We start from the raw sequence: 24576 nt of genomic DNA, 5'->3' as shown, positions 1-24576 counted from the left end.
ACTTATGTATGTTATGTTGCAGCTATTTAAAATAGTTTTGTCAATTTGTTCTGGCCTGAAATAAATTGTCCCTTTGAAACATATCTTTGTCTTTGTGTGTTGTATGCAGACCACATGGCTTAGCAGAGTTCAGTGATGCAAATGCATGTGAAGTTGATCAGCAGATTGTATTATTCTCCAGTGCAATAACAGTACTGAAATGAAGGCTAAAAGGGCATTAATGTGAGCTTTAAAAAATTAAATAAAAAAAAAAAAGGAACTAAATAGTTACATTTCACAGTAACGCATTACTTTTTGGTGTAAGTAACTGATTTAGTAACTGAGTTACTTTTGAAATAGAGTAACTAGTAACTAACTAGTTACTGATTTTCAGTAACTAACCCAACACTGCTGATAAAACCTGAAAACAATTGGAATAGTTGCTCTACAAAAATTACAAGAGTAGGTGTTTAGAAACATAACAGTTTTACGATCATAAAGCTATTCTAATGTAGTTTTTGGAATACAAAACCCATACCTAGAATTTTTTATATGATGTATCGTCTTAGCCCTTTTTGATATACTGTCATGAACTTAACAGACAACTTGTTTTACTTTCAAGAGAACAAGATGAAAGAGTTGAAAACTTATTTAGATAGAAAACACACTTTTGGCTCTGTTGGCGTCTGACTGGGTCCGATCTTGACAATGTTTTGCAGTATCTTCTCAAAGTCAACGAGATCAAAATCAAGAAGGGAGTGGACCTGCTGCAGAACCTCATAAAATACTTCCACGCGCAGTGCAAGTAAGACACACTGCAAATTAATTGCAACCTTGCCATGGTGTAACACAAGTAGTAGTAGTTTTTGTGTAATAATGCTATAATGCAAAAAGTAATTCGTCATATGAATCTTGTTCAGTTTCTTTCAGGATGGTCTCAAAGCAGTGGACAACCTGAAGCCTTCCATAGAAAAACTGGCCACTGATCTCCACACAGTGGGTTACTTTTACATGACTGCCACTCCATTCAATTGTAATCATTGTTCACCCGTTGTCTCCGAAATCCTGAATGTTTTGTTCTCTGCAGATAAAGCAGGCGCAGGATGAGGAGCGGAAGCAGCTGACACAGTTACGAGATGTTCTTAAGACAGCGCTACAAGTGGAGCAGAAGGAGGTAACACACATACACTCATCAAAAAACTCACTTTTGTGTCAGTGTCATTGATGTTAACACTTGACTTTACATGGCATTAGCATAATAACACATGCTGAATTGCTAGAAATGAGAGATTTTATTGTGAAATGTAGAATTTTTATAAAACTGTTGCTATGCTGTAAATCAGTCTAATGTTCTGAAAGAAATGCTTATTTGTCGTTTTTGGACATTTTTTTCATGCCATAGTAAAACAAATGAGTGCAATTTTCCACAGTGGAACCTCTAAGAAAATAGTGGAAATGTAAATAATCTGTTCCAGTGTCAAATTGTCACCATTGTAAAACTAGAAAAACATTACAGGCAATATTTTTGTGTTTATGATTGTACGTGTGAAAACACACACACATACACACACACACACACACACACACACACACACACACACACACACACACACACACACACACACACACACACACACACACAAGTTGCAACAGACACAATATACTGTTTTTGTTTTATTATTAATACACAGTGCAATCACTTTGTGTGCAATATGTATATACATATGTGCATAAGTGGCAATAGTTGTGTTATTACTATTACTCCTTTTTAGTTTTTCGTTATTTTCTTATGACATTTTACGTGTTACTGTATGTAAAATCTGCATCGCAACCACAAAATGCGCATATTGTGGAACAAATAGTCTATATTATTTCCTATCAATATTTGCCAAAAGCTAAATAAAAACAGCAAAAACTACATGTTGATCGTTTAAAATTTACTAATTTGTGATCTTGCACAAGGATGTTGGATAGTTTTGAATTCCGAATTGCATCATCACGGTCAGCTTTAGAGGTTCCACTGTCTTGTATTCGTATCTTTGCAAACCAAGCTGCCTCATTCTGTTAAGATGACAAATTAATCTGACCTGAAGTTTTTTTCCTCTCTTATTGCCTACATGTTTTGTGAAACAAGTCTAGAAGAGTAAGTAAATCAACAAAACATTGATGGTCGTTGTGTTCTGTATTTAGTAGGATTTTATTTCATACGATTTGCATTTTTATGTTTGTGATTTGCCTCTGTAGAGTCTCATTCTCGGACTTGATGTTGATATTGTTTTAGTTTATAAAGACAAGATTCAGGTCTGTTCTTTAAACATTGTCCCATTAGCAAAATGTGGACCTAATATCAATTAAAGCATCGAAATAGTGTCATCACTCACCTTGAGAAGTAATTTCCTGACTAAAATAAAGCCTTAGTCTGCTCAATTACTGCTTATGCATTTGTTATTGACAGAAAAATGTGAGACATTTTTTTCAACATACTTATCCTATTAATGCTGACACTGAAGGTCTTTAACCCTTCCAGTCCAGAGTAGGATTTAGCATTTTACATACTTTTGTGTTTACCTTTATATTTCACTTTGTAAACTTTTCATTTTGTCTCAGTTGATTTCTTATTTTTCAGTACAACGCTACTGCCTGTCATTGATGGGATTTATGGATCTTTGAAGGGAGCCAGATTTTTAGGAGCCATCCTTTTAAAAGGAATGGTCAAAAAACTGTCTCGTTATCTGTGTTGGCCCTGCGATGAAGATGGCAAATTGTCCAGGGTGTACCCTGCCTTCCACCTGAATGCAGCTGGGATAGGCTCCAGCTCCCCCGTAACCCCAAAAGAGACAAGCAGTAAAAAATGGATGGATGGATGGATGGATAGTTAACTATATTATCTATTGCTATTTATAAAGGCATTGCTCTTTTTTGAATCACTATTTTTATTGTTTTTATTTGAACTGCTGGAGTTAAGTTGAATAGGATTGGATACAAGGTTTTGGACTCCTGAGATTTAGTATTAGGCTTTATCTGTTTCTTATTAATGTTTTTCCAGGATTCACAGGTGCGTCAGAGCAATACCTACAGCCTACATCAGCCGCAAGGCAACAAGGAACACGGCACTGAGCGCAGCGGCTACCTTTACAAGAGAAGCGACGGGTAAGTCACTTGTTTCACTCACTAGAGATACCTGCACAATCCAAGGGGGTCCACTGTTAGATTAATATCCAAAAGTGTGCTTTTGCAATGATAATAATGCTCAGTTTGATAAAACTGCAGGTTGCGTAAAGTGTGGCAGAAGAGAAAGTGTACGGCAAAGAACGGATACCTCACCATCCCACATGGCACTGTAAGCAACCAAAACCCACAATCAAAATAAACAACAAAGTCTGTTTGTGATGAAGGGAGATACTCAAACATTTATTGTCATTTAAATGACCTGCGAAAGCCAATAGACATCCAAAGCTGATTTTCTATTCAACATCATATTATATTCCGTCTTTCTTACAGGCAAACAGGCCTCCAGCTAAACTGAACCTGCTCACCTGTCAGGTGAAGAACAATCCTGAGGAGAAGAAGAGCTTTGACCTCATTTCGCGTAAGTCGAGCAAGTTAACGTTTTCTTTGCTCGCCACTAACTGTCCCCCCAAAAAACAATTACCACTCCACTTCAACTAAAAGACATCATAGGTCTATTCCAGATGGTTAATAATTAATAGCTTAGTGTTTTTTTCACACCTACCATTCATTGTTCTCTGTTTCATTAATTTTACTTGTTCAAACATTTTTTAACATTCTATATTACAGAATAACAAAAGTATGTATAATTTGTGGAGACATTTGCAACTCTGTTTTTTTCTCTCTGTAGAAACTTCAAATCAGTTGATTTAGCCTTTGACATAATTTAAGTTTGCTTAGAGCAAACTTTTTTCACCAGGTACCATCTCAGTAAGCACTGAGGTCACTCTCCCAAGTACCACCATAATGACCAACATTAAAGTACAGTAGCCTAAGTATTTATTAAATACAAGGCAGAGGTTTTATTTAACAAGTATATTTAATATTTTGGCCACTGTAACATTACACAAAATTTGAACAGTAACACTGTTTGAAAATAGGAAAATAAAACACTGTACTTTATTCAAGTGATTCTTTTGGCGTACCATTAGATGGAGCCTGCGTACCACTAGTGGTACACTTACCACAGTTTGAGTATCACTGGCTTTGAGAATTTTCTAAAATATGGTGTTTTATTTTTTATTTTTGTCAACCTGCTGTGCTTCCCTTTTGAAACATTATGTAGCACGCCAAGGGAATTCCGCTCAGACCTGTAACATGAAGTTACTCTTGAAAATGCATGATTATTATACTATTGGTAATTGTCACTTTTTTGTACATCTTTCCAAAGCAACACAATGCAAAATGTCTTTCTTTCTCACATTTTAGATGACAGAACATATCACTTTCAGGCTGAGGATGACCAGGACTGCCAAATGTAAGACAATGTTCCGTCCTTTACCTTTAAAAATGACTTCACTCTCCACGCTTGGTCTGATTCTTTTTGAGGTTTCTTCCTGAGAGGGAATTTTTCCCTTGCCTCTGTAACCAAAGCGTTTGCTGATGGGTTTTTTTTCATGTATGCGAAGTATTGGGTCTGCTCCATTTGTAAAGTTTTTGTGAATTATTTGAAAATAAAATCCACTTTAGTCTAAAGTCTTAAGGGCCCTATTTTCCCATTTGCTTAAGTGAAAAAAGGTCTACAATTGCTCAGGTTCTGGCTGCGCTGCATTCTCTCTCTCGACTTAAGTCTGTCACTGCGCGCCTTCATCCAAGATGTGCACTTTGGCTGTAGCAAACCTTAAATGTGGGCATTCACTGTTAACTTTGTCCCTATGTCCCCACCGACATAATTACTTTTGTTTTTATGTGCCTCTGAGGCTGTAATAAATCCAGCGCCCCAAGAAGGTGAAACATTGTATATCACTTGAAGTTTGGAAGAAGTGTCCACCACAAATAATGATACAAGACACCTCCAGAAAACTATCAAATCTATTCTGATTGCTTCAATTGAGACACCTGGAAATATCAATTGAGCTTAGGATAAAAGCACCATAATGGCACTCTATATTAACTATAAAAATTCAAAAGGCACATCGTTGTCTCGTGAATGCGACCACATGTATATCTGCTGTGTTTGGACATCCTGGGACTAATAGACATGATTTCATCCAGACTGTGATTATAGGACTATGTGACTATTTAATAGAAAATACGTATATAATGTTGCGTCTATCAATTGATTTGATTGACTTTTTGACAGTTAGTATCATACTGTCATGCTCCTCCGCGCAAGCACACACAAACACAGAATTTTTGTGCTAAACAGAACTCTTAATGTCACAAATGACATCGGGGTGGTTATAATAATAAGTGAAACAAAGTTTAATCTACAGATTATTATTCACATCCAGCCAGTAAGAAGAACCTGTTGTAGCGTGCATCACCATGGCGACACACGTTTACGTGACAAGCACTGCCTGGATTTTGAAATTGAAAGTATTATCTTTTTCATGGATTTTATTAACATTCACAAGTGTTAGTGAAACTCCATGTTCCATAATATTTACGCAACCAGGAAAAAAAGGCGCCAAAGCGAAGTCCACCTCTTTAGTAATCAGCCTATTAATTAAATTTGAGCACTTCAAGTGCGTAAAGAACACTTAAGCACAGAACGGGAGAATAGTGCCTTAAGTGCATTCTGTATAAACCTTTTGCCACTTCATCCCCAACACACAATCTCACGCCTTTCCTTATTTCTACCTCCTACCCAGAGACCTTTTACCGTACTTTCACTTCTCCTCTTGTTTATTTTTGCCTTCTTTTTCTTTGTCTTCGTCCTCGACCTTACGTCCCTACGTGCCTCGTCTGGTACTCATCCCTGCAGCTGGATCTCCGTGCTCCAGAACAGCAAAGAGGAGGCGCTGAACCAAGCCTTCAAAGGAGACCAGCACGTCGGCGAGAACAACATCGTGCAGGAGCTGACCAAGGCCATCCTGGCCGAGGTGAAGAGGATGACGGGAAACGACGTGTGCTGCGATTGCGGCGCGCCCAGTGAGTACTCCAGCTGATAGTCTTCAATTAACCTAACATCCATGTTTTGGAATGATGTCAGCGTACAGCAGCACTAACCACTTTTCCAGCGCCAAAAATCATTGCGCTTTATTGAAAGCATCTGCTTATTTGAACTACTTGCCAGCCCCCCTTGTCCCTCAGCAGAGGTGTAAATCTACTATATGAAAGAGCGTATTCCAAGCAGGCTCGGTCACTTTCCTCCTGGAGAGCGTAAAAAAGCCTTCAGGCAGCTGTTAAAACGTCCACAAAGACAAAACCCAGTTGGTGCAACCTTTTGCAAAGGACGTGTCAGAAAGTGTGTCTTAGATTCGAACCTGTTTGCAATGTTATTTTCCTTTTTTCCTCCAGACCCAACATGGTTGTCCACCAACTTGGGCATCCTCACTTGTATCGAATGCTCAGGGATCCATAGGGAGCTGGGAGTCCACTACTCCAGGATCCAGTCACTCACTCTGGATGTACTCAGCACCTCAGAGCTCTTGGTAGGACACTTTTACATGCACTCTGCTGCGCTCCATCACTTATAGCATTGTTTATTTAAAGTGTGAGGCTTCAAAGGAGGTGCAGAAGCTTGAGATTTTTTTTTTTTAAATTAACTGCTTGAAACCCAGACAAAAAGTTACATTGTCTTATATTAAAGAATTGTTTCGGGTTAAAACCATAAGACACAATAGTATTTTCTTATGCATTGTCCTGTACAGACGACAACAAAAGCTAGTGCCAACTGAATAATTATTTTATCTTTTGTAATCAATTTCAACAATTATATTACCAAAAAAAACAACACTGAGAACGTGTCTTGGTTTTAGCATTTTTCTTAAATTCCACATGCATTTCCGTATTTTGATGCCTTGTTGCATCAAACATCTTCATCAGTTTAAATTAAAAAAATAGTCCTCATATAGTATCTCGTCTTGTTCACCACAGAGGACAGGGGAATAATGTTTTCAGTATCTTACAAATGACTGCATGTTACTCAAAACCACCTCATAGTATTGGGTAGAAAGGTTTAAAGGTAAAAATTAAGTGTGTTTTCAGCACAATGGCTGTATAAATGCAATGGCCAAAGACAGGTTTAAACCTCCAGGGACAAAGGCTGACTTTTTTTGTCCCTTCTGTAAATTTTTGCTCTATTTTGGCCATAATACATGATTTTTGATGCAGTTATTCAACAATACCCCAAAGCCAAACAGGAAATAGAAGTAATTCATTTTTCAAAGGGCATAAATACATTTTGGATTCCTATTGCAATTGCAATTTGCAATTTCAGCCCTAAACAAAATTATAAAAAACATGTCATGTTTTTTTAATTCAATTTTAATCCTTTGAAAGCCTTTTGATCAAGTGATATTGCGGTTCTGTATACATTTGCGTGACTTAGGTTATTTGACTACTTTAAACCTGTAACATTATTTGATCAAAAGGCCTTCAAAAGAGTCAACATTAAAAAAAAATCATTTGATCATTTTGTTTAAGATTGAAATGTATTGAGAAATTTAGGCCAAAAATTTAAAATGTCACTTTTTTGTTCATTTATTGTTGTTGTTTTTTGTTTTAATGTAGCAGAAAACCCCACAAAATATGCTTCAGAGAATTGCGTTTTCAGGAGTAGGCTTAATTGGTGATTAGACACGCTCCCTCAACTAGCCTTAAATAACTGAAATAGTCTTTATTTTTTTCAATATATCCATCCATCCATTCATCCATTTTCTACCGCTTATTCCTCTCGGGGTCGCGGGGGGTGCTGGAGCTTATCCCAGCTGCACTCGGGCGGAAGGCAGGGTATACACCCTGGTAAGTCGCCTCCTCATAGCACAGCCAACACTGATTGACAAACATTCACCCTCACATTCACACACTAGGGCCAATTTAGTGTTGCCAATATATGTTTACTTTAAAAAAGCTTTGGCTTGGACAGATACTCCTCTTTTTTTTTTGGGCAGGACACATTTCAAAAAATTTCTTCCTTCACTATTTGTCTTATTTTGTATATTCTGGAGAACCAGTGTCCTCTACATGAGACATTTGATTTTGGTCTATTTACTTTGTTATTTTAAGTTACAAGAGTGCTCTTCTGTTTTTATGGCATTCTGCAAAAAAGGCAGTCAACGTTAATATCTATCACAGCACTCTAAAATGTGAGTCTAATCAACTGAACAGTTGATTAGGCCAAAAGATAAAAAAGAGAGGACCTAAAATAGAACCTTGAGGAACACTACTACTAGTATACATAAAGCATTTGAACAAATGACTGCTGAAGTAATAAACAAGCTACAGCTACACCCAAATTACATAAATCACATTATGAAAAAAAAAATTTACTGCCAAAAAGGAGAGGACGTAAAGGGGCGTCTTAAGGAACACCTCCGTTATTTAAATCACAAGGTTGGATGCAAATGTTCTATGTTTGCTAGCCAGGTTAAAATGTCAATGCAAAGATCTGCCAATGTGTTTAGTGGTCCAAGTTCTTCTATACAATAGGAGCACTCTAGTGATTTTAGGAACTTGCTGCATAAATATTTGTCTCCCAAATTTTGAACTGAACTCTGGTGTCATTCCCCAGCACAATTTGGCCCCTTGACCGCCAGTTGAATAACCCTGGCCTTGAATGTCTGTTGCTCTATTAATTTAAGTGTTGTATCAATGCTGTGGCACGTAACTGCTGTGCATTCCACAGCTGGCCAAGAATGTGGGGAATGCAGGCTTCAATGAAATAATGGAGGCTTGCTTAAGTGCTGAAAACGCGATGAAACCCAACCCCTCCAGTGACATGTAAGTGCACTCCTCCCCAACCACTTGTCGACGCCATCTTTTAGTGGATGCCATAGTTGATGAGTTTGACACACTGCACCCTACCACCAGGCAGGCGAGGAAAGACTTCATCATCGCTAAGTACACAGAGAAGCGCTTCGCCAGGAAGAAATATCCAGACTCTGTGTCGCGGCTCCACACGCTGTGCGAAGCAGTAAAGGCTCGGAACATCGTCTCCCTCATTCAGGTCTACGCCGAGGGAGTAGACCTCATGGAGCCCATACCGCTTGCCAACGGACATGTTAGTACACAAAAAGCATTTACATCCACAGTATTAGGTACAATTGTTTGTGTTATTGACATATCAAGACAATAATCCCCATATTAGTTGTTGTGGTGTTTCTCGTCACATACTAATGTCAGGGCCTCAACTTGTAGTATTTCCACCAATATCTAAATAATCTCTTGATTTTAATGCAAGTCTTTTGTCCCCCCAGGAGCAGGGAGAAACGGCGCTTCATCTCGCGGTCAGGCTGGTGGACAGAACGTCGCTCCACATTGTCGACTTCCTCACTCAGAACAGGTGAACACAAACCACCCACATTCAAATATTGCTTTGTAGAAGGTTCACTCAGCCAGCATTTCTCATGACTGCCCATCTATCTATGGGACATGTAACAGGTGCCACCTATCCTATGTTAACATTAGCTGGAGAGCAGTGACAGTATGAAAGTCTATCCCTTCATTCATTTATGATCAGAAAATCACTATAGACGAGCCAAGTAATATTTTCCCTGTTTGAGCATGACTGTGTTTTTTATTTATTCATCAATATGTTGTGCCTGTCTGTGTGCAGTTTAAATTTGGATAAGCAAACGACCAAAGGGAGCACGGCGCTGCACTACTGCTGTCTGACTGACAACAGTGAGTGCCTGAAGCTGCTGCTGAGGGGGAAGGCCTCCATAGACATTGGTAAGAAACGCTCCTTAATTTCTCATTCATGGTTTTTACTTTGTTCTTAAATATTATATGTATGTATATATACATACAAATATATATATATATGTATATATATATATATATATATATATAAAATGTGTATATGTATGTATATACAAAACCCAAAATCAGTGCAGTTGGCACGTTGTGTAAATCGTGAAGAAAAACAGAATACAATGATTTGCAAATCCTTTTCAACCTATATTCAATTGAATAGACTGCAAAGACAAGATACTTAACGTTTGAACTGGTAAACTTTGTTATTTTTTCCAACTATTAGCTCATTTGGAATTTGATGCCTGCAACATGTTTCAAAAAAGCTGGCACAAGTGGCAAAAAAGACTGAGAAAGTTGAGGAATGCTCATCAAACACTTATTTGGAACATCCCACAGGTGAACAGGCTAATTGGGAATAGGTGGGTGCCATGATTGGGTATAAAAGTAGCTTCCATGAAATGTTCAGTCATTCACAAACAAGGATGGGGCGAGGGTCACCACTTTTTGAACAAATGCGTGAGCTATTTGTCAAACAGTTTAAAAACAACATTTCTCAAAGAGCCATTGCAAGAAGTTTAGGAATTTAACCATCTACGGTCCGTAAAACAAGAAGTTCAGAAAATTTGGAGAAATCACTGCACGTAAGCGATGATATTACGACCTTCGATCCCTCAGGCGGTACTGCACCAAAAAGCGACATCAGTGTGTAAAGGATATCACCACATGGGCTCAGGAACACTTCAGAAAACCACTGTCAGTAACTATAGTTCGTCGGTACATCTGTAAGTGCAATGCAAAGCGAAAGCCATTTATCAACTACACCCAGAAATGCCGCCGGCTTCGCTTGGCCCGAGCTCATCTAAGATGGACTGATGCAAAGTGGAAAAGTGTTTTGTGGTCTGACGAGTCCACATTTCAAATTGTTTTTGGAACTGTGGACTTTGTGTCCTCCGGGCCAAAGAGGGAAAGAACCATCCGGATTGTTCTAGGCACAAATTGTAAAAGCCAGCATCTGTGATGGTATGGGGGTGTATTAGTGCCCAAGGCATGGGTAACTTACACATCTGTGAAGGCACCATTAATGCTGGGAGGTACATACAGGTTTTGGAGCAACATATGTTGCTATCCAAGCAACGTTATCATGGACGCCCCTGCTTATTTCAGCAAGACAATGCCAAGCCACGTGTTACAACAGCGTGGCTCCATAGTAAAAGAGTGCGGGTACTAGACTGGCCTGCCTGTAGTCCAGACCTGTCTCCCATTGAAAATGTGTGGCGTAATATGAAGCCTAAAATACCACAACAGAGACCCCAGACTGTTGAAGAACTTAAGCTGTACATCAAGCAAGAATGGGAAAATATTCCACCTGAAAAGCTTAAAAAATTGGTTTCCTCAGTTCCCAAACATTTACTGAGTGTTGTTAAAAGGAAAGGCCATGTAACACAGTGGTAAAAATGCCCCTGTGCCAACTTTTTTGCAATGTGTTGCTGCCATTAAATTCTAAGTTAATGATTATTTGCAAAAAAAAACAAGTTTCTCAGTTCGAACATTGAATATAAGTTGAAAAGGATTTGCAAATCATTGTATTCTGTTTTTATTTACGATTTACACAACGTGCCAACTTCACTGGCTTTGGGTTTTGTATGCATACAAATATTTTTAAAGGAGATTCAATCAACTGTTTATCCACTCCAAAAATGTAAACGTCTTAAACACACTTTTATGGCACTCACAACACATTTTTTTGTCATCATATTCTATAATTAAATTCACATTTTCAAAATGTTATTTTATTAAATCACTGTTCGTTGATTATTTAAAATTTTTAACTGAAAATGTATTTGAATAACATTTTAATTTTTCTAAGATTTTTTAAAAACTTTAAAAATATTTACTTATAAAAAAAAGTCATTCTATTTTATTACATTTTCTCTTTAATCATTTATTACAATGTGTGCCATTAATTTTAGAACAACTTTGATGTACAGTATATCCATCCATTCAGGATCACAGGGGTGACTGGAGTCTATCCCAGCTGCATTCAGGCGGAAGGCAGGGTACACACCCTGGACAAGTATATATGAAGGGAAAAAAAGTGTGTATGTATTTGCACAACATAGCCAGTATGTGTTGTATGAGAAATAATGCAGAAGTAAGTGTGAAGCCTATATAAACATCATGGGTCTCTATCACAGAGACTGTTAGGTTTAGTTCCCAAGAGGTTCGGCACCATGGCGACTCTTTCTCACAACACTAATCTTTCTTCCTCGGCCTGTCATTTACAAAACAGACAGATAATATCGACAGAGAGGCGGAGGACAGGGAGTCTCTCAGTGTGGGAAACGACCTTATTGCACATCTCTTGTGTAAAGGGGAGGAAGGAAAGTGGGTCGAGTGTTTGCTCCCTTATTGACGACATATTTCCGTGGTCTCCCCTTTCAGCTAACGAGACCGGGGAAACGCCGCTGGACATCGCCCGCAGGCTCAAACACCTCCAGTGTGAGGAGCTGGTGAGCTCGCAGCATTAACTTTCCAATAACAAGCACTTCCCTGAAAGAGCATAGGCTCATTTTGTATTTGTGTGTTTAGTTGAATCAGGCGCTGGCGGGGAAATTCAACGCACACGTTCACGTGGAGTATGAATGGTGCCTGCAGCATGAAGACTTGGATGAGAGTGATGAGGACCTGGATGAAAAGGTGACACACTGGTTTAAATATTTATTACATTTGTCAAAACCATTCATCTTGGGAATGACACCAATTATACATCCGAATTGACAAAAGAAAGGCTTCTGCAGAAGATAATACATTTAAAATGATCTAATAGATATCTTTGGAGTTACTTGAAGGAGGCTGTGCACAAGAGATGCCCTTGCAATCAGAGTTTATTTTAAATAGAACTGTTTCACGATATAAAGTATTTTTATGGGAATTTAAAGTTTTGCCTTTAAGTTGAATGGAAAATAGTACTGGAAATTGTCTTTTTTATGCTAATACAGAGGTACCTCAATTTAAGAGTGTTTTGAAATAAGAGCTGTCCCTCGGCTAATTGCTGTGCTTTAAGTTGGAAGCAAAAATCTTAGTTACAAGCATACCTGCTATTATTTGGCGTAGCAAATGTCACAGGGAACTCCGTAGGATCTGGTCTTACTCGCTAGCATTCGGTTATCACTAGAAATAGACCTAACTTTGTTTTTCCAAGCATGGGATGGAAGAAAGTGATGAAAAGAAAAAGTTGATGACATTTGTTGAATTAAAGAAAGAAACCATCAAAAATATGGCCGCACATGCAGCCAACTTGATGAAGGAGTTGGAGGGTATGATTATTAGTCTGCATCATACTGATGTGCAGCCAAGGACAAGGATGTTAAGATACTATCTAAGCAGTTGACATTTATCCATGAAAATATAGAGAAGCTGCTGATGATGTGTTTGACGGTAGTTAGGGGTCAATATGACGTCACTATATAATTTGCATAATCTGCAACGATGCTTTTTTTTTTTAAGGTAAAAAAAACTATTATTATTAATACATTTTAACACATATTTTTTCTTCACATTATATTGTTTTTTCTCTAGTTTTCAGTTGCTGCTGCTTATTGTAAAAAGTGCTTTGTTGCGAATTTTTGAAGTTTCTAGATATTTCTCCAATTCTTTTAGTGACTATCTTTTTTATTAAAAATGACTAGCAACACATTTAGCATCTTTTTCTACAGTTAAAAACTGTAGTTGAGTTTAGAGACTCGAACAGCGAGAGCTGCAGCGAGCCTGACATCACACTTGCTTTGCGCTGCTGCGTGCCTTGCTCTCCTTAAAAGAACACCATTGGCCCCTTTAATATATGCATATTGCACATTTAGATCACTGTCCGCGGGTGTACCTCGGATATATTAAAGTATGTCCACATCGCAGACAAGCTTCCTCTGTTCCAGATTCCGTTACGTATTATTTACGTCATCGCAACATTCGGTTTTGGCCGTGCTATGTTGGTGGTTTTATGTCTTTTTTCGGTGGCCGTATTTTTCGTGCATCACTAGTCAGTAGTGCACAAATAAAATGATATATATGTCCATTCATACTGTAACGACCTGCTGGCATTAATGTTTATGTTCATGTGGTATCAATGTTCAGAGTTTTGATGATTGTGAACACACCGTGCCTGTGAGGGGATTGGCGGAGCATGAGTAAGTGTTGTGTGTCTGGGAGTGAAACACAGAGTATGTGCACAGGAGGGAATATGTGTTGGAATTGGGCCAGTTGTTAGCATGAAATTGGTAATAAAAGTTAAAAAGAGCCTCTGACTTTGTGACTTCTTCTGCATTCTACAATACATAATATTAGGGACAAGCGGTAGAAAATGGATGGATGGACTTTAATGTTTTCATGTTAAAAAAACTCATTTTTAAATTGTGGCGGCTTTTTTTTACCGTGGCGGGTATAGGGATTAGTTCATACAACTACTGTAGTTGTTAGTAGAACACAATTTTTTCCATACATTATTTATTATTAAAAATATATATTTTTTTAAAAGGCATGTTACATGTTAAAACTGCTTCATTTACAATCCGTAACCTGTATGCATAATAACCACACTGTTATTGTAAGAGCGAATATTGAGAAACTATTTTTGTACCGTAGTAAGACATCGTCTTGGGACGGCATGATATATTGGAACACTCTGCCCCTCCATGTTCGAACTGCTCCCACAGTGGAGTGTTTTAAGTCTCGTGTTAAGACCCACTTTTATTCTTTGGCTTTTAACACTACGTGAGTTGTCCTCTGTTGTCCTCTGTGTTTTTAAAATGTTGATTTCTTTTTACTGTTTTAATTGGTTTTACCTTTTAAAATCATTTTTAATGATATTTATTTTATATTGTTTTGTTTTATATGTATTTATTTTTTGTTTTTATTCAGTCATTGGTGGAGCTAAGGATACTATTTGAATATTGTTTTTAATATTGTTGTGCAGCACTTTGGAAACATTTTGTTGTTTAAATGTGTTATATAAATAAAGTGGATTGGATTGGATGAGCCGTAAACTAGCTACAGAAAGAAATAAGCTTGCTATGGCAAGAGATACGCTAGCTTTTGCGTTAGCAGCCTAATGGCTTTTGAGTTTGTAATGCACAACACAATATGATAGAACACCAATATTTACTGACTGAAAAACATGAATAATCATACTACAGTATCTGTGAAGTTTTAGCCCACATTTAATGTTTTGTTTGTACACAGCTAGCTCGACACTGTATGTAGTTGTAATAACAGGCATGACCTTCTTTGTATCATGATCAATATTATAGTGACTCACTCGATGGAAAGTTGTCTTATTGGTTCGGCTGGCCGGGGAGGTTTTTTCAAGTGTATTTTGGGTAAGCACTCCATATATGTCGGCATAGCTTGACTCCAAGTTCCACATTTGCAGCCTCAAGTCACGCCGACCTTACTCTCTCGGCTTCCGTCTGCTCCAACGTTTCACCATCTGTTTGGGCTTGCTTCTATAAGCAGTAGTTCATCTTTAGTATATTCAACTTCAAAAAGCTGTGAATCCTCATTTGTCCAAAAATAGTTATCACATTGAAAATCCCAGCTAGTTGTTACCAAGTTTGCCATTATTACAACACACTCGCGTTTGTTTCCGGAAGTAGGAACATACATTTGCTGCCGGAAGTGCGCCGCTATGGAAATGGAAATAAATGTGTTGAGGAAATAAATTCTGTAATGCATAAAATGACCAAAATGCGGTAAATATTGTACATATTACATATTGTTATGAACAGGTATGTTACTACATTATATATAGACTTGCAGTGTGTATATAAAATGTTGCTGGAGGGTTTTGAAGTGGTTTTAAACGACGGTTTAGTGTGGCCGAAACGGGGCTTAGGCTAAATAATTATTTGTTTAATTAGTTATCTGACTTAATGTAGACAGGGTCTTAGAGGGCTTTGAAGGCTACAACTCCCATTAGCTGCATTTTTCAAGCATTTTTCATCATTAAAATCCTACAAAAAAAAAAAAAGACAAGTGTTCCTGTCTCTCACAAGGATTGTAAATGATAGGCACAATTCCAAAAAAAGGGCTGTTCCCCTTTAAAGCAAACAGAGCATTTTTCTTCATTGGATTTCATCATCAACATGATGTTGTAACACAGCCGGTTTTACATAAATTCACTCTACCATATATGGATAGTCCACTGATTTAACACTTGAACAAAACTCCAAATAGACCGTTTGGAGAAAGTAGGAAAAAAAAGCAAGATTGTTTTATAGATATCTCTGCAATCTCTGTTTTAGTTCAAATTTTCGGGACCTATGCAGATCCCAAATACACATAAGCATGTACCATCAGGTAAAAAAAAATTGGTTTTGCATGATATGGCACCTTTAAATTAATTTCATTGGGTGACCTTGTTTTGAGATTCAAGTGTTTTGATTTAAGAGCACTGTCACAGAACCAATTACGCTCCGAGATTGCGGTAATACAGTTTAGGATCATCAATGTAGTAAAGTCACTTACTCTTAATTTTGCTCAACTCAAACTTTATTGACGCACAGCACACAGACACATCATGCACTGCTGCTCGCTCTACTGCTCTAGAATGCACTGGCCCAGTTGCCTAGGACCCCGCCTGAACTCCTAGCGGTGGTCACAGTGCTGCCTAATCAAAATTGGCACATTAACATAACATTCAAACCTTTTTTTCTTGGTCAACTCTTTTCTTCTCTGATTTTATTTACACCAGGGGTGTCAAATCAAGGACCGTATACAGAAAAGTTAAAGGATGCAAGGGCAACTTTGTTACCTTTTGTACATTAAGGTCCTCATTCACCAAAGGTCTGTGTGCACTAAAACACGTGCAAACTAGATAGCACACGCAAAGCTGATCTACTAAACGTGTGCAAAGTAGATTGCGTCTGTTAAGTGAGCAGAATAAGGCGTGTGATCCATTTTGCGTCTGTCTTCATTTATATGCAAAATATTTGCTGATCATCAATACGCCCCCAATACTTGGAGAAGATGCAAATATAATTATTTAGCACGCGCAATGTGTTTTATCAACACTCATCGTTTTGCGAGCACTGTTTTGCGGTTTTTTAGCACGTGTCAGAAGGACATGCAAACTGACAGCTCCACACGAGGCTGCAGGATGACTGCTCCTGCAGATGATGGACAGATAAGAATCCTCCGTCCTATGTGTGTGTCAACATTTTGGACGGTCAGAAAAAGAAAAAAAAACAATAGACATTTTGTCTATTCAGCAACATAATTTTATAATTGTATAGCTGCTACAGGCCTTAAGCGGCTGATTTAAACAAATTGAAATGATGCATTTTAGTGTCCTTTGTTGTTTTTTTAATGACGTTAGATTTTTTTACGTAGAATATATATTAATAATATATTTCTTATATTAAAATAACTTATTTTAAGTATGCATTTTTTTGCGTCTTGAGTGGAGCAAGTGATGCCTCTCACCAATGAGTACACCTTCGGCGGTAAAAAACAAAGGTGATTTCAAAGTATATCCACTGCAAGACTGCTTCTGAAATGCCCATAAAAAGTGCTCAATGTCTTCTGTTTGTTTCAAAACATAGCCATAAAGGTGCTGGTCGTAGCATGATGAGAATGAGTTTATGCCTAGTATAGGACACGCAAAATCCTCATTTAAATAAGGCAGTCTGCAACACTTTACAATTGCACACGTAACACGCCCACTAACAGTACATGCTATTTTATGGATTGTATGCGCTGTTTTGCTCGTGATATTCGGATCTTAGTAAATCAGGCCCTTTATATAATGGAAAAAAACTATGTACTGTAGGTCAATCAATATATGCTAAAATATCTGAACAAAACATCCACATTTTAGCTTTGTGTTATTGGTAACAAAGAAAATGAGTGGAATATCTAATCTAACCCCCTTAAGATATTTAATTTCTTATTATTACTGACTAAAATTATTGTTATCCTGCCAAGTAAACCTTTGTGAAAGCTTGAGCAATCTTGAAAATGTTCATACCTTGCAAGAAATGTGTACACATGTTCATTATTCCAGGCCACATGGATATCATCAACCACCATAAAACAAACAGGCGGTCGGACATATTGGTTGTCAGGTTCTTTTTTGGCCAGTTCGAAATTGTTCTTAGATTTTTTGTGTAATGTTGTAATTCAAAATCAGATTTCACCTTGATGGAACTGAATGTGGTGGATCGCCACTGTAAATTTATGGCCTCAGGAAAAAGTCACAAAAAGTCTGACGCTATTTTTTACTTTTATTGCCAATTTTATGATTACAACCGGCCCAATTCCAACACTTTTGTCTCCTTGCGTCCCCGTACACACAACACTTCCTCATTCTCCGCCAATCTGCTTTCATGCAAGGACGCAGTGTTTGATCAAATCCAAACCACACAAACATAATCAACAGCAGATCGTTACAGTATGAATGGATATATAGCCTATTACGTGTGCACTATTGACAAGTGATTCCTGAAAACTTGGCAGCCAGAAATATACTTTGATCACTGAAACAGTGCGGCCGAAACCGGATGTAAACAAGACACTGAGCGTAGTCAGTACGTTTGCGTTGGGGATGTACTTTAATATATCCCAGATATATCCACGGACAGCGATCTACAAAATGTGCAAATATTAAGAGGACAGTGGCGGCCTTTAAGGAGGGAAAGTCCAACTGGAGCAGCAGCGCCAAGCAAGTGTGACGTCAGGCTTGCTGCAGATCACTTTCCTTCAGGTACTTTGAGGGACAAAAGTAGAGTCTCTAAACATTTATAATAACACCAGATTTGTCGTAAGTCTTTTTTCAGTAAAAAAAGTCATTAAAAGTCTACAGACACTTGGAAAAAAATCTCAACAAAGTACATTGTACAATAAGCAGCAACAATTAAAATACGGCAAAACGATGTAATATAAAAAGTATATGTTACCACTAATTAATAATAACAGATTTGTTTTTAAATGTATGTATACATTTATTGAACGTTTTCACAGAAAATCACATTATCATAGCAAATTATGCAATGACGTCATGATGACCACGGCCCTAACCACAGCGACTGGTATTTTGGCAATCTAGGGGAAACCCTGGAAATGTGTTTATTTTATGAATATTTTTTAATTTTAGCATTACTGTAAATGTCATATTCTTCTATCTTCCTGTCTCCAGCCCAGTCCTCACCGCAGAGACGAGCGTCCGGTCAGTTGTTACACGCCCAGCACCAACTCCCACCTGCAGGCCCGTGACAACGCCGGTCTGGTCAAGGACAAGCAGCGCTCCTACCTGCCTAATCTGGTCAACAACGAGACCTACGGCACCGTCATCAACAACAACCCGCCTCAACAACCCGGTCTGCCCGCAACCACCGCCGGACCACCGCTTCCCCCGAGAAACATTGGTAAAGATGGGGGAAAAAAAGGCATGTCTACTGCAGCGTTCCAATTTAATTTCTTAAAGTTGGAACGAGATGTGTGCGGTTGTTTGTGTACGAGCTCAGAGCTTGACTGTACAACCGCACCATGACACCGCCATGACAGGCCCTCTATAATAACGTTAGTGGTCGTCTGGAGGGCCGCCAAAGAGCAGAGCACCTTGTCTCCCCTCCATTAACGTCCCTTTCCATTCCACTGACATGCAATCAGTATTCAAAGCAGACCCTTACTCCATTCTCTCTCTTCCTTCTTGAACGCTCTTTCTTCCTCCGTCACAGTCCAACTAACCGGCCTTGGTGGGACGCCTCAACCCTCATCTTCCAACAGCTGGAAGCCCGGTTCTTTAGACCTGGTTGGACGTCAGAGATCGTCTTCAGACCCCCCCAACATGCACACTCCTGCTCCCCCTTTCCGGCTCACCTCGGCAGGAGGTAGGCATGTCACCCACATCCTCCATTTTCACTTGGTCTTTATTTAGACTTCTATTAACCACCAATAAATGAACGTGTCTGCATGGAATGTATCGCCGGACATAAAAAGATGTACAAAGATGTTAAAAAGAACACATGGTCCATCTCCTGCAGGGAAGAGTGACGGAATGAGCTCTCAAAACAAGTCGGGTCAAGGACCTGCAGGATCCAGCAGAGCCAATCAGTCCAAGTCCCCTGCAGGGTGAGAATATTTAATCAAACACAAGCTTATCATCGCCGTAATGTACATTCATTGGCCATCTGCTAAATCTAATGAGGTGAACTAGATTAACCAAAATATTAGGAACAGCTCTCAGCATGGTGCAGTGCAGTTGCACACCACTGAAAACTCCACAGATCAACAAATTGTTAAGTTAGTATTGAAGCTGACCTCAAGGCATAAGCATCATAGTTATTGCTATTACCAGTTACAATTGTAGTTACGGTAGACACAGAATTACGGTATTTACTTACGGTTAAGGTAGCTATAGTAGTTACCCATTGTCAGGATTAGGCACAAAAACTAGTGTAACTAAAAATTATCACACTTTATGAGTTGATGTATTTTGTTACTTAGGTAATTAAAGCTGGTACAAAAGGTATTCATTCATTTGTATTCTGCTCCCGCTAAGCTAGCTCAGTAGAGCTGTAACGGGTTTTAAATAAAGGCTCCAGTTGAGTTCCATTTCAGAGTCTACTTTAATGCACCGCAAAACTGAGCATACTGTATATAAAGAAAACATGTCAATTATAACTTTTACCTAAGATACACAACCATTTCTCTGTGACGCTCAACATAAATGATGCTAATTTACAGTAAAAATCCTGCACACTCGCGAGCAGTTAGCACTATCCAATTACCATAATTTTGACTACAACAGGCGAACAACTTTCCGAGGCTCAACAAGATACAGGACTGGTACATTCAACATTTTACTGGCAGTAGACCAACTACTTCCTGACTATGGAAACACCCCTAGGACAAACTTAACATACAGTGCATCTGGAAAGTATTTCCAGCGCTTCACTTTTTCCACATTTTGTCATGTTACAGCCTTATTGCGAAATGGAATACATTAACTTTTATCCTCAAAAAACTTTTATCCTTTTTTTATTTATTTGTGCATTTATTAAAAATAAAGAAATTAAAAATCCCATGTACATAAGTGTTCCAAACCTGTGCTCAATATTTTTTGATGCTCTTTTTGGCAGCAATTACAGCCTCAAGTCTTTTTGAATACGGTGTCACAAGCTTGGCACACCTATTTTTGGGCAGTTTCGCCCATTCTTCTTTGCAGCATTTCTTAAGATCTGTCAGATTGAATAGGGAGCGTTGGTTTTCATCCAGGATGTCTCTGTACATTGCTGCATTCACCTTTCCCTCTATCCTGACAAAAATATTTGAGCCTGTAATTGTTGCCAAAGGTGCATCAACAAAGTATTGCACAAAGGCTGTAAATATCCATGTACATGTGATTTTATTTTTTTATTTATTTTTTTATAAATTTGCTAAAATTTTAAAAACAGCTTGTCATATTGTCATCATGGGGTATTGTCTGTAGAGTTTTGAGGACTGAAATGTATTAATTAGTTTTGGAATAAGGCTGTAACAAAACAAAATGTGGGAAACGTGAAGCTCTTTCTCTCTGCTCTGTTTTCTTAGAACTGTGAGTTCTGTTGTCTTCCAAAGAGGTCCTTAGAGACGTAATACTTATTATGGGAATGTATATATTATGTGTGTTTGTCTGTTGAGTTGATGATGTTGGATTGTGTGGTGCAGATTTCCGTTAATTAGAGCCTTTACAGCTGTCTCTAATTACCCACCTAGTTATTAATGTGTAGAGTTGACTGACAAACACTTTGCCCTTGCCCTGACGAAGGGCTTTCGGGTTTAAACGGGTAGTTAGACATTTTTTTAAATATCAGACTGGCTAATAAAGGCGTTTTAATCATTATCCTCTTGAGTGTCTCAGATTTTTTCTTATATGTTTGCCTGTTGTCTTCAAAATCGCCATGATAAAATTTATGATACTAATCGCTCGTGTGTGTACAGGATTTTCAATGTAGATTAGCATGCAGTTAGCACATTGTCAGAATACATTTTATTTATCTTGAATGCCACACAAAATATTTTGCATCTCATGTAAAAACTTATAATTGGCATGTTTATATACTGTAATTATGTACTGCAGTTACTTAGCAGGATTTTACTACCAGCATTAAAAAAATGGATGTTGTCATTTGTTACTAGATAATAGTAGTCATAGTTACAGTGGTTACAGCAGCTAATCTTATTAGAGTACACACATGGACAAAATGAAGTGTTGAGGGGAAAATGTTAACAAAACGATGTATAACTTGCACATTTTGTCACTCTTGTATCTGGATTCCAGCGCTTCAACACAATTTTCCATGTTTTCCAGCAATGGCAAAGGCTTCACCCGAGGACTCCTAAATCGGACGGAATCGATTGAGCGACCAAGTGAGTCAACAGATAAAGAGCAAGGCTTCGTGTTTGCAGGAAGACATGCAAAACTGTGCAGCCAGATTAAAACATTTCTCAATCTGTAGCATTCCTGTTTTCTGCCGTGGAAGCGTGCAAAGTTTGTTGTCTTTGTGATATCGTTTCCTCTTCCTGCTCCAGCTAAGGCAGTGCCAGGATGTCCCCAGAACTCCGTAGGTCAGTCTTTTCCTTCAGCACCCCACTCCAGAAAGGCCTACCCAGTAAGTTCAGCCTCGATTGTCTTGCATTATTACAACTTTTTTTTATGTCACTGAAATCTTCCCTCTGTTTTTAGAAGCACAGGCCAAAGCGAGTGAAAGCCATCTACAACTGTGTGGCAGACAACCCCGACGAACTGACCTTCTCTGAGGGCGAGGTCATTGTGGTCGACGGTGAGGAGGACCAAGAGTGGTGGGTCAGTATCCAGCTTGTCTTTTTTAAATACTAGCAAAAAATTATTTACGCCACATTCTTTTTTAAAGTTAACATTCAGAGAAACTTTTATACAGTAAGAACGGGATTCGCATGGCCCCATTTGTGGTGGTTTACCTGACACATGAAACGAGACAAATTGGGGTGTGCACTACTGTAAAATCAAAGGTTGAAAGAGGACAACTTTTATATGTATGTATATATATTTATATGTGTGTGTGTATATATATATATATATATATATATATATATATATATATATATATATATATATATATATATATATATATATATATATATATATATATATATATATATATATATATATACAGTATATATATATATATATATATACAGTGTATATATACAGTATATATATATGTATATACACGTATATATGTATGTATATATGTATGTATATATATATATATATACAAACCCCGTTTCCTTATGAGTTGGGAAATTGTGTTAGATGTAAATATAAACGGAATACAATGATTTGCAAATCATTTTCAACCCATATTCAGTTGAATATGCTACAAAGACAACATATTTGATGTTCAAACCGATAAACTTTTTTTTTTACAAATAATCATTAACTTTAGAATTTGATGCCAGCAACACGTGACAAAGAAAATTTAAAGTTAAGTTAAAAGTTAAAGTACCAATGAATGTCACACACACTAGGTGTGGTGAAATTTGTCCTCTGCATTTGACCCATCCCCTTGATCACCCCCTGGGAGGTGAGGGAAGCAGTGGGCAGCAGCGGTGCCGCGCCCGGGAATCATTTTTGGTGATTTAACCCCCAAATCCAACCCTTGATGCTGAGTGCCAAGCAGGGAGGTAATGGGTCCCATTGTATAGTCTTTGGTATGACTCGGCCGGGGTTTGAACTCACAACCTACCGATCTCAGGGCGGACACTCTAACCACTAGGCCACTGAGTAGGTGGCCTAGAAGTTCCCAATTCCCAAGAAGTTGGGAAAGGTGGCAATAAATACTCCACAGGTGAACAGGCAAATTGGGAACAGGTGGGTGCCATGATTGGGTATAAAAGTAGATTCCATGAAATGCTCGGTCATTCACAAACAAGGATGGGGCGAGGGTCACCACTTTGTCAACAAATGCGTGAGCAAATTGTTGAACAGTTTAAGAAAAACCTTTCTCAACCAGCTATTGCAAGGAATTTAGGGAATTCACCATCTACGGTCCGTAATATCATCAAAGGGTTCAGAGAATCTGGAGAAATCTCTGCACGTAAGCAGCTAAGCCCGTGACCTTCGATCCCTCAGGCTGTACTGCATCAACAAGCGACATCAGTGTGTAAAGGATATCACCACATGGGCTCAGGAACACTTCAGAAACCCACTGTCAGTAACTACAGTTGGTCGCTACATCTGTAAGTGCAAGTAAAAACTCTCCTATGCAAGGCGAAAACCGTTTATCAACAACACCCAGAAACGCCGTCGGCTTCGCTGGGCCTGAGCTCATCTAAGATGGACTTATACAAAGTGGAAAAGTGTTCTGTGGTCTGACGAGTCCACATTTCAAAATGTTTTTGGAAACTGTGGACGTCGTGTCCTCCGGACCAAAGAGGAAAAGAACCATCCGGATTGCTATAGGCGCAAAGTTGAAAAGCCAGCATCTGTGATGGTATGGGGGTGTATTAGTGCCCAAGACATGGGTAACTTACACATCTGTGAAGGCGCCATTAATGCTGAAAGATACATACAGGTTTTGGAGCAACATATGTTGCCATCCAAGCAACGTTACCATGGACGCCCCTGCTTATTTCAGCAAGACAATGCCAAGCCACGTGTTACATCAACGTGGCTTCATAGTAAAAGAGTGCGGGTACTAGACTGGCCTGCCT

At 38.4% G+C, this 24576-nt stretch overlaps 1 protein-coding gene across 2 annotated transcripts in view; it reads left to right on the top strand.

Annotated features, from left to right (window-relative positions):
- The window catches only part of asap2a (ArfGAP with SH3 domain, ankyrin repeat and PH domain 2a), a 113823-nt gene that overhangs the window by 77784 nt on the left and 11463 nt on the right, over positions 1 to 24576 (top strand). For both annotated transcript variants that reach the window (XM_062041589.1, XM_062041590.1), the window contains 21 exons: positions 699 to 784; positions 900 to 975; positions 1067 to 1153; positions 3026 to 3129; positions 3250 to 3319; positions 3481 to 3568; positions 4417 to 4465; positions 5915 to 6081; positions 6451 to 6584; positions 8780 to 8874; positions 8965 to 9154; positions 9351 to 9436; positions 9710 to 9825; positions 12292 to 12359; positions 12439 to 12546; positions 19037 to 19265; positions 19578 to 19730; positions 19884 to 19971; positions 22193 to 22251; positions 22414 to 22493; positions 22568 to 22687. In XM_062041589.1, coding sequence (XP_061897573.1) covers positions 699 to 784; positions 900 to 975; positions 1067 to 1153; positions 3026 to 3129; positions 3250 to 3319; positions 3481 to 3568; positions 4417 to 4465; positions 5915 to 6081; positions 6451 to 6584; positions 8780 to 8874; positions 8965 to 9154; positions 9351 to 9436; positions 9710 to 9825; positions 12292 to 12359; positions 12439 to 12546; positions 19037 to 19265; positions 19578 to 19730; positions 19884 to 19971; positions 22193 to 22251; positions 22414 to 22493; positions 22568 to 22687 — 2253 coding nt within the window. The remainder of the gene's footprint in view (positions 1 to 698; positions 785 to 899; positions 976 to 1066; positions 1154 to 3025; positions 3130 to 3249; positions 3320 to 3480; positions 3569 to 4416; positions 4466 to 5914; positions 6082 to 6450; positions 6585 to 8779; positions 8875 to 8964; positions 9155 to 9350; positions 9437 to 9709; positions 9826 to 12291; positions 12360 to 12438; positions 12547 to 19036; positions 19266 to 19577; positions 19731 to 19883; positions 19972 to 22192; positions 22252 to 22413; positions 22494 to 22567; positions 22688 to 24576) is intronic.

This window comes from Entelurus aequoreus, linkage group LG03, assembly GCF_033978785.1.
Source record: "Entelurus aequoreus isolate RoL-2023_Sb linkage group LG03, RoL_Eaeq_v1.1, whole genome shotgun sequence".
Taxonomy (NCBI): Eukaryota; Metazoa; Chordata; class Actinopteri; order Syngnathiformes; family Syngnathidae; genus Entelurus; species Entelurus aequoreus.
Note: the sequence above shows the minus strand (reverse complement) of the source record. Positions and strands in the feature narration are given on the sequence as shown.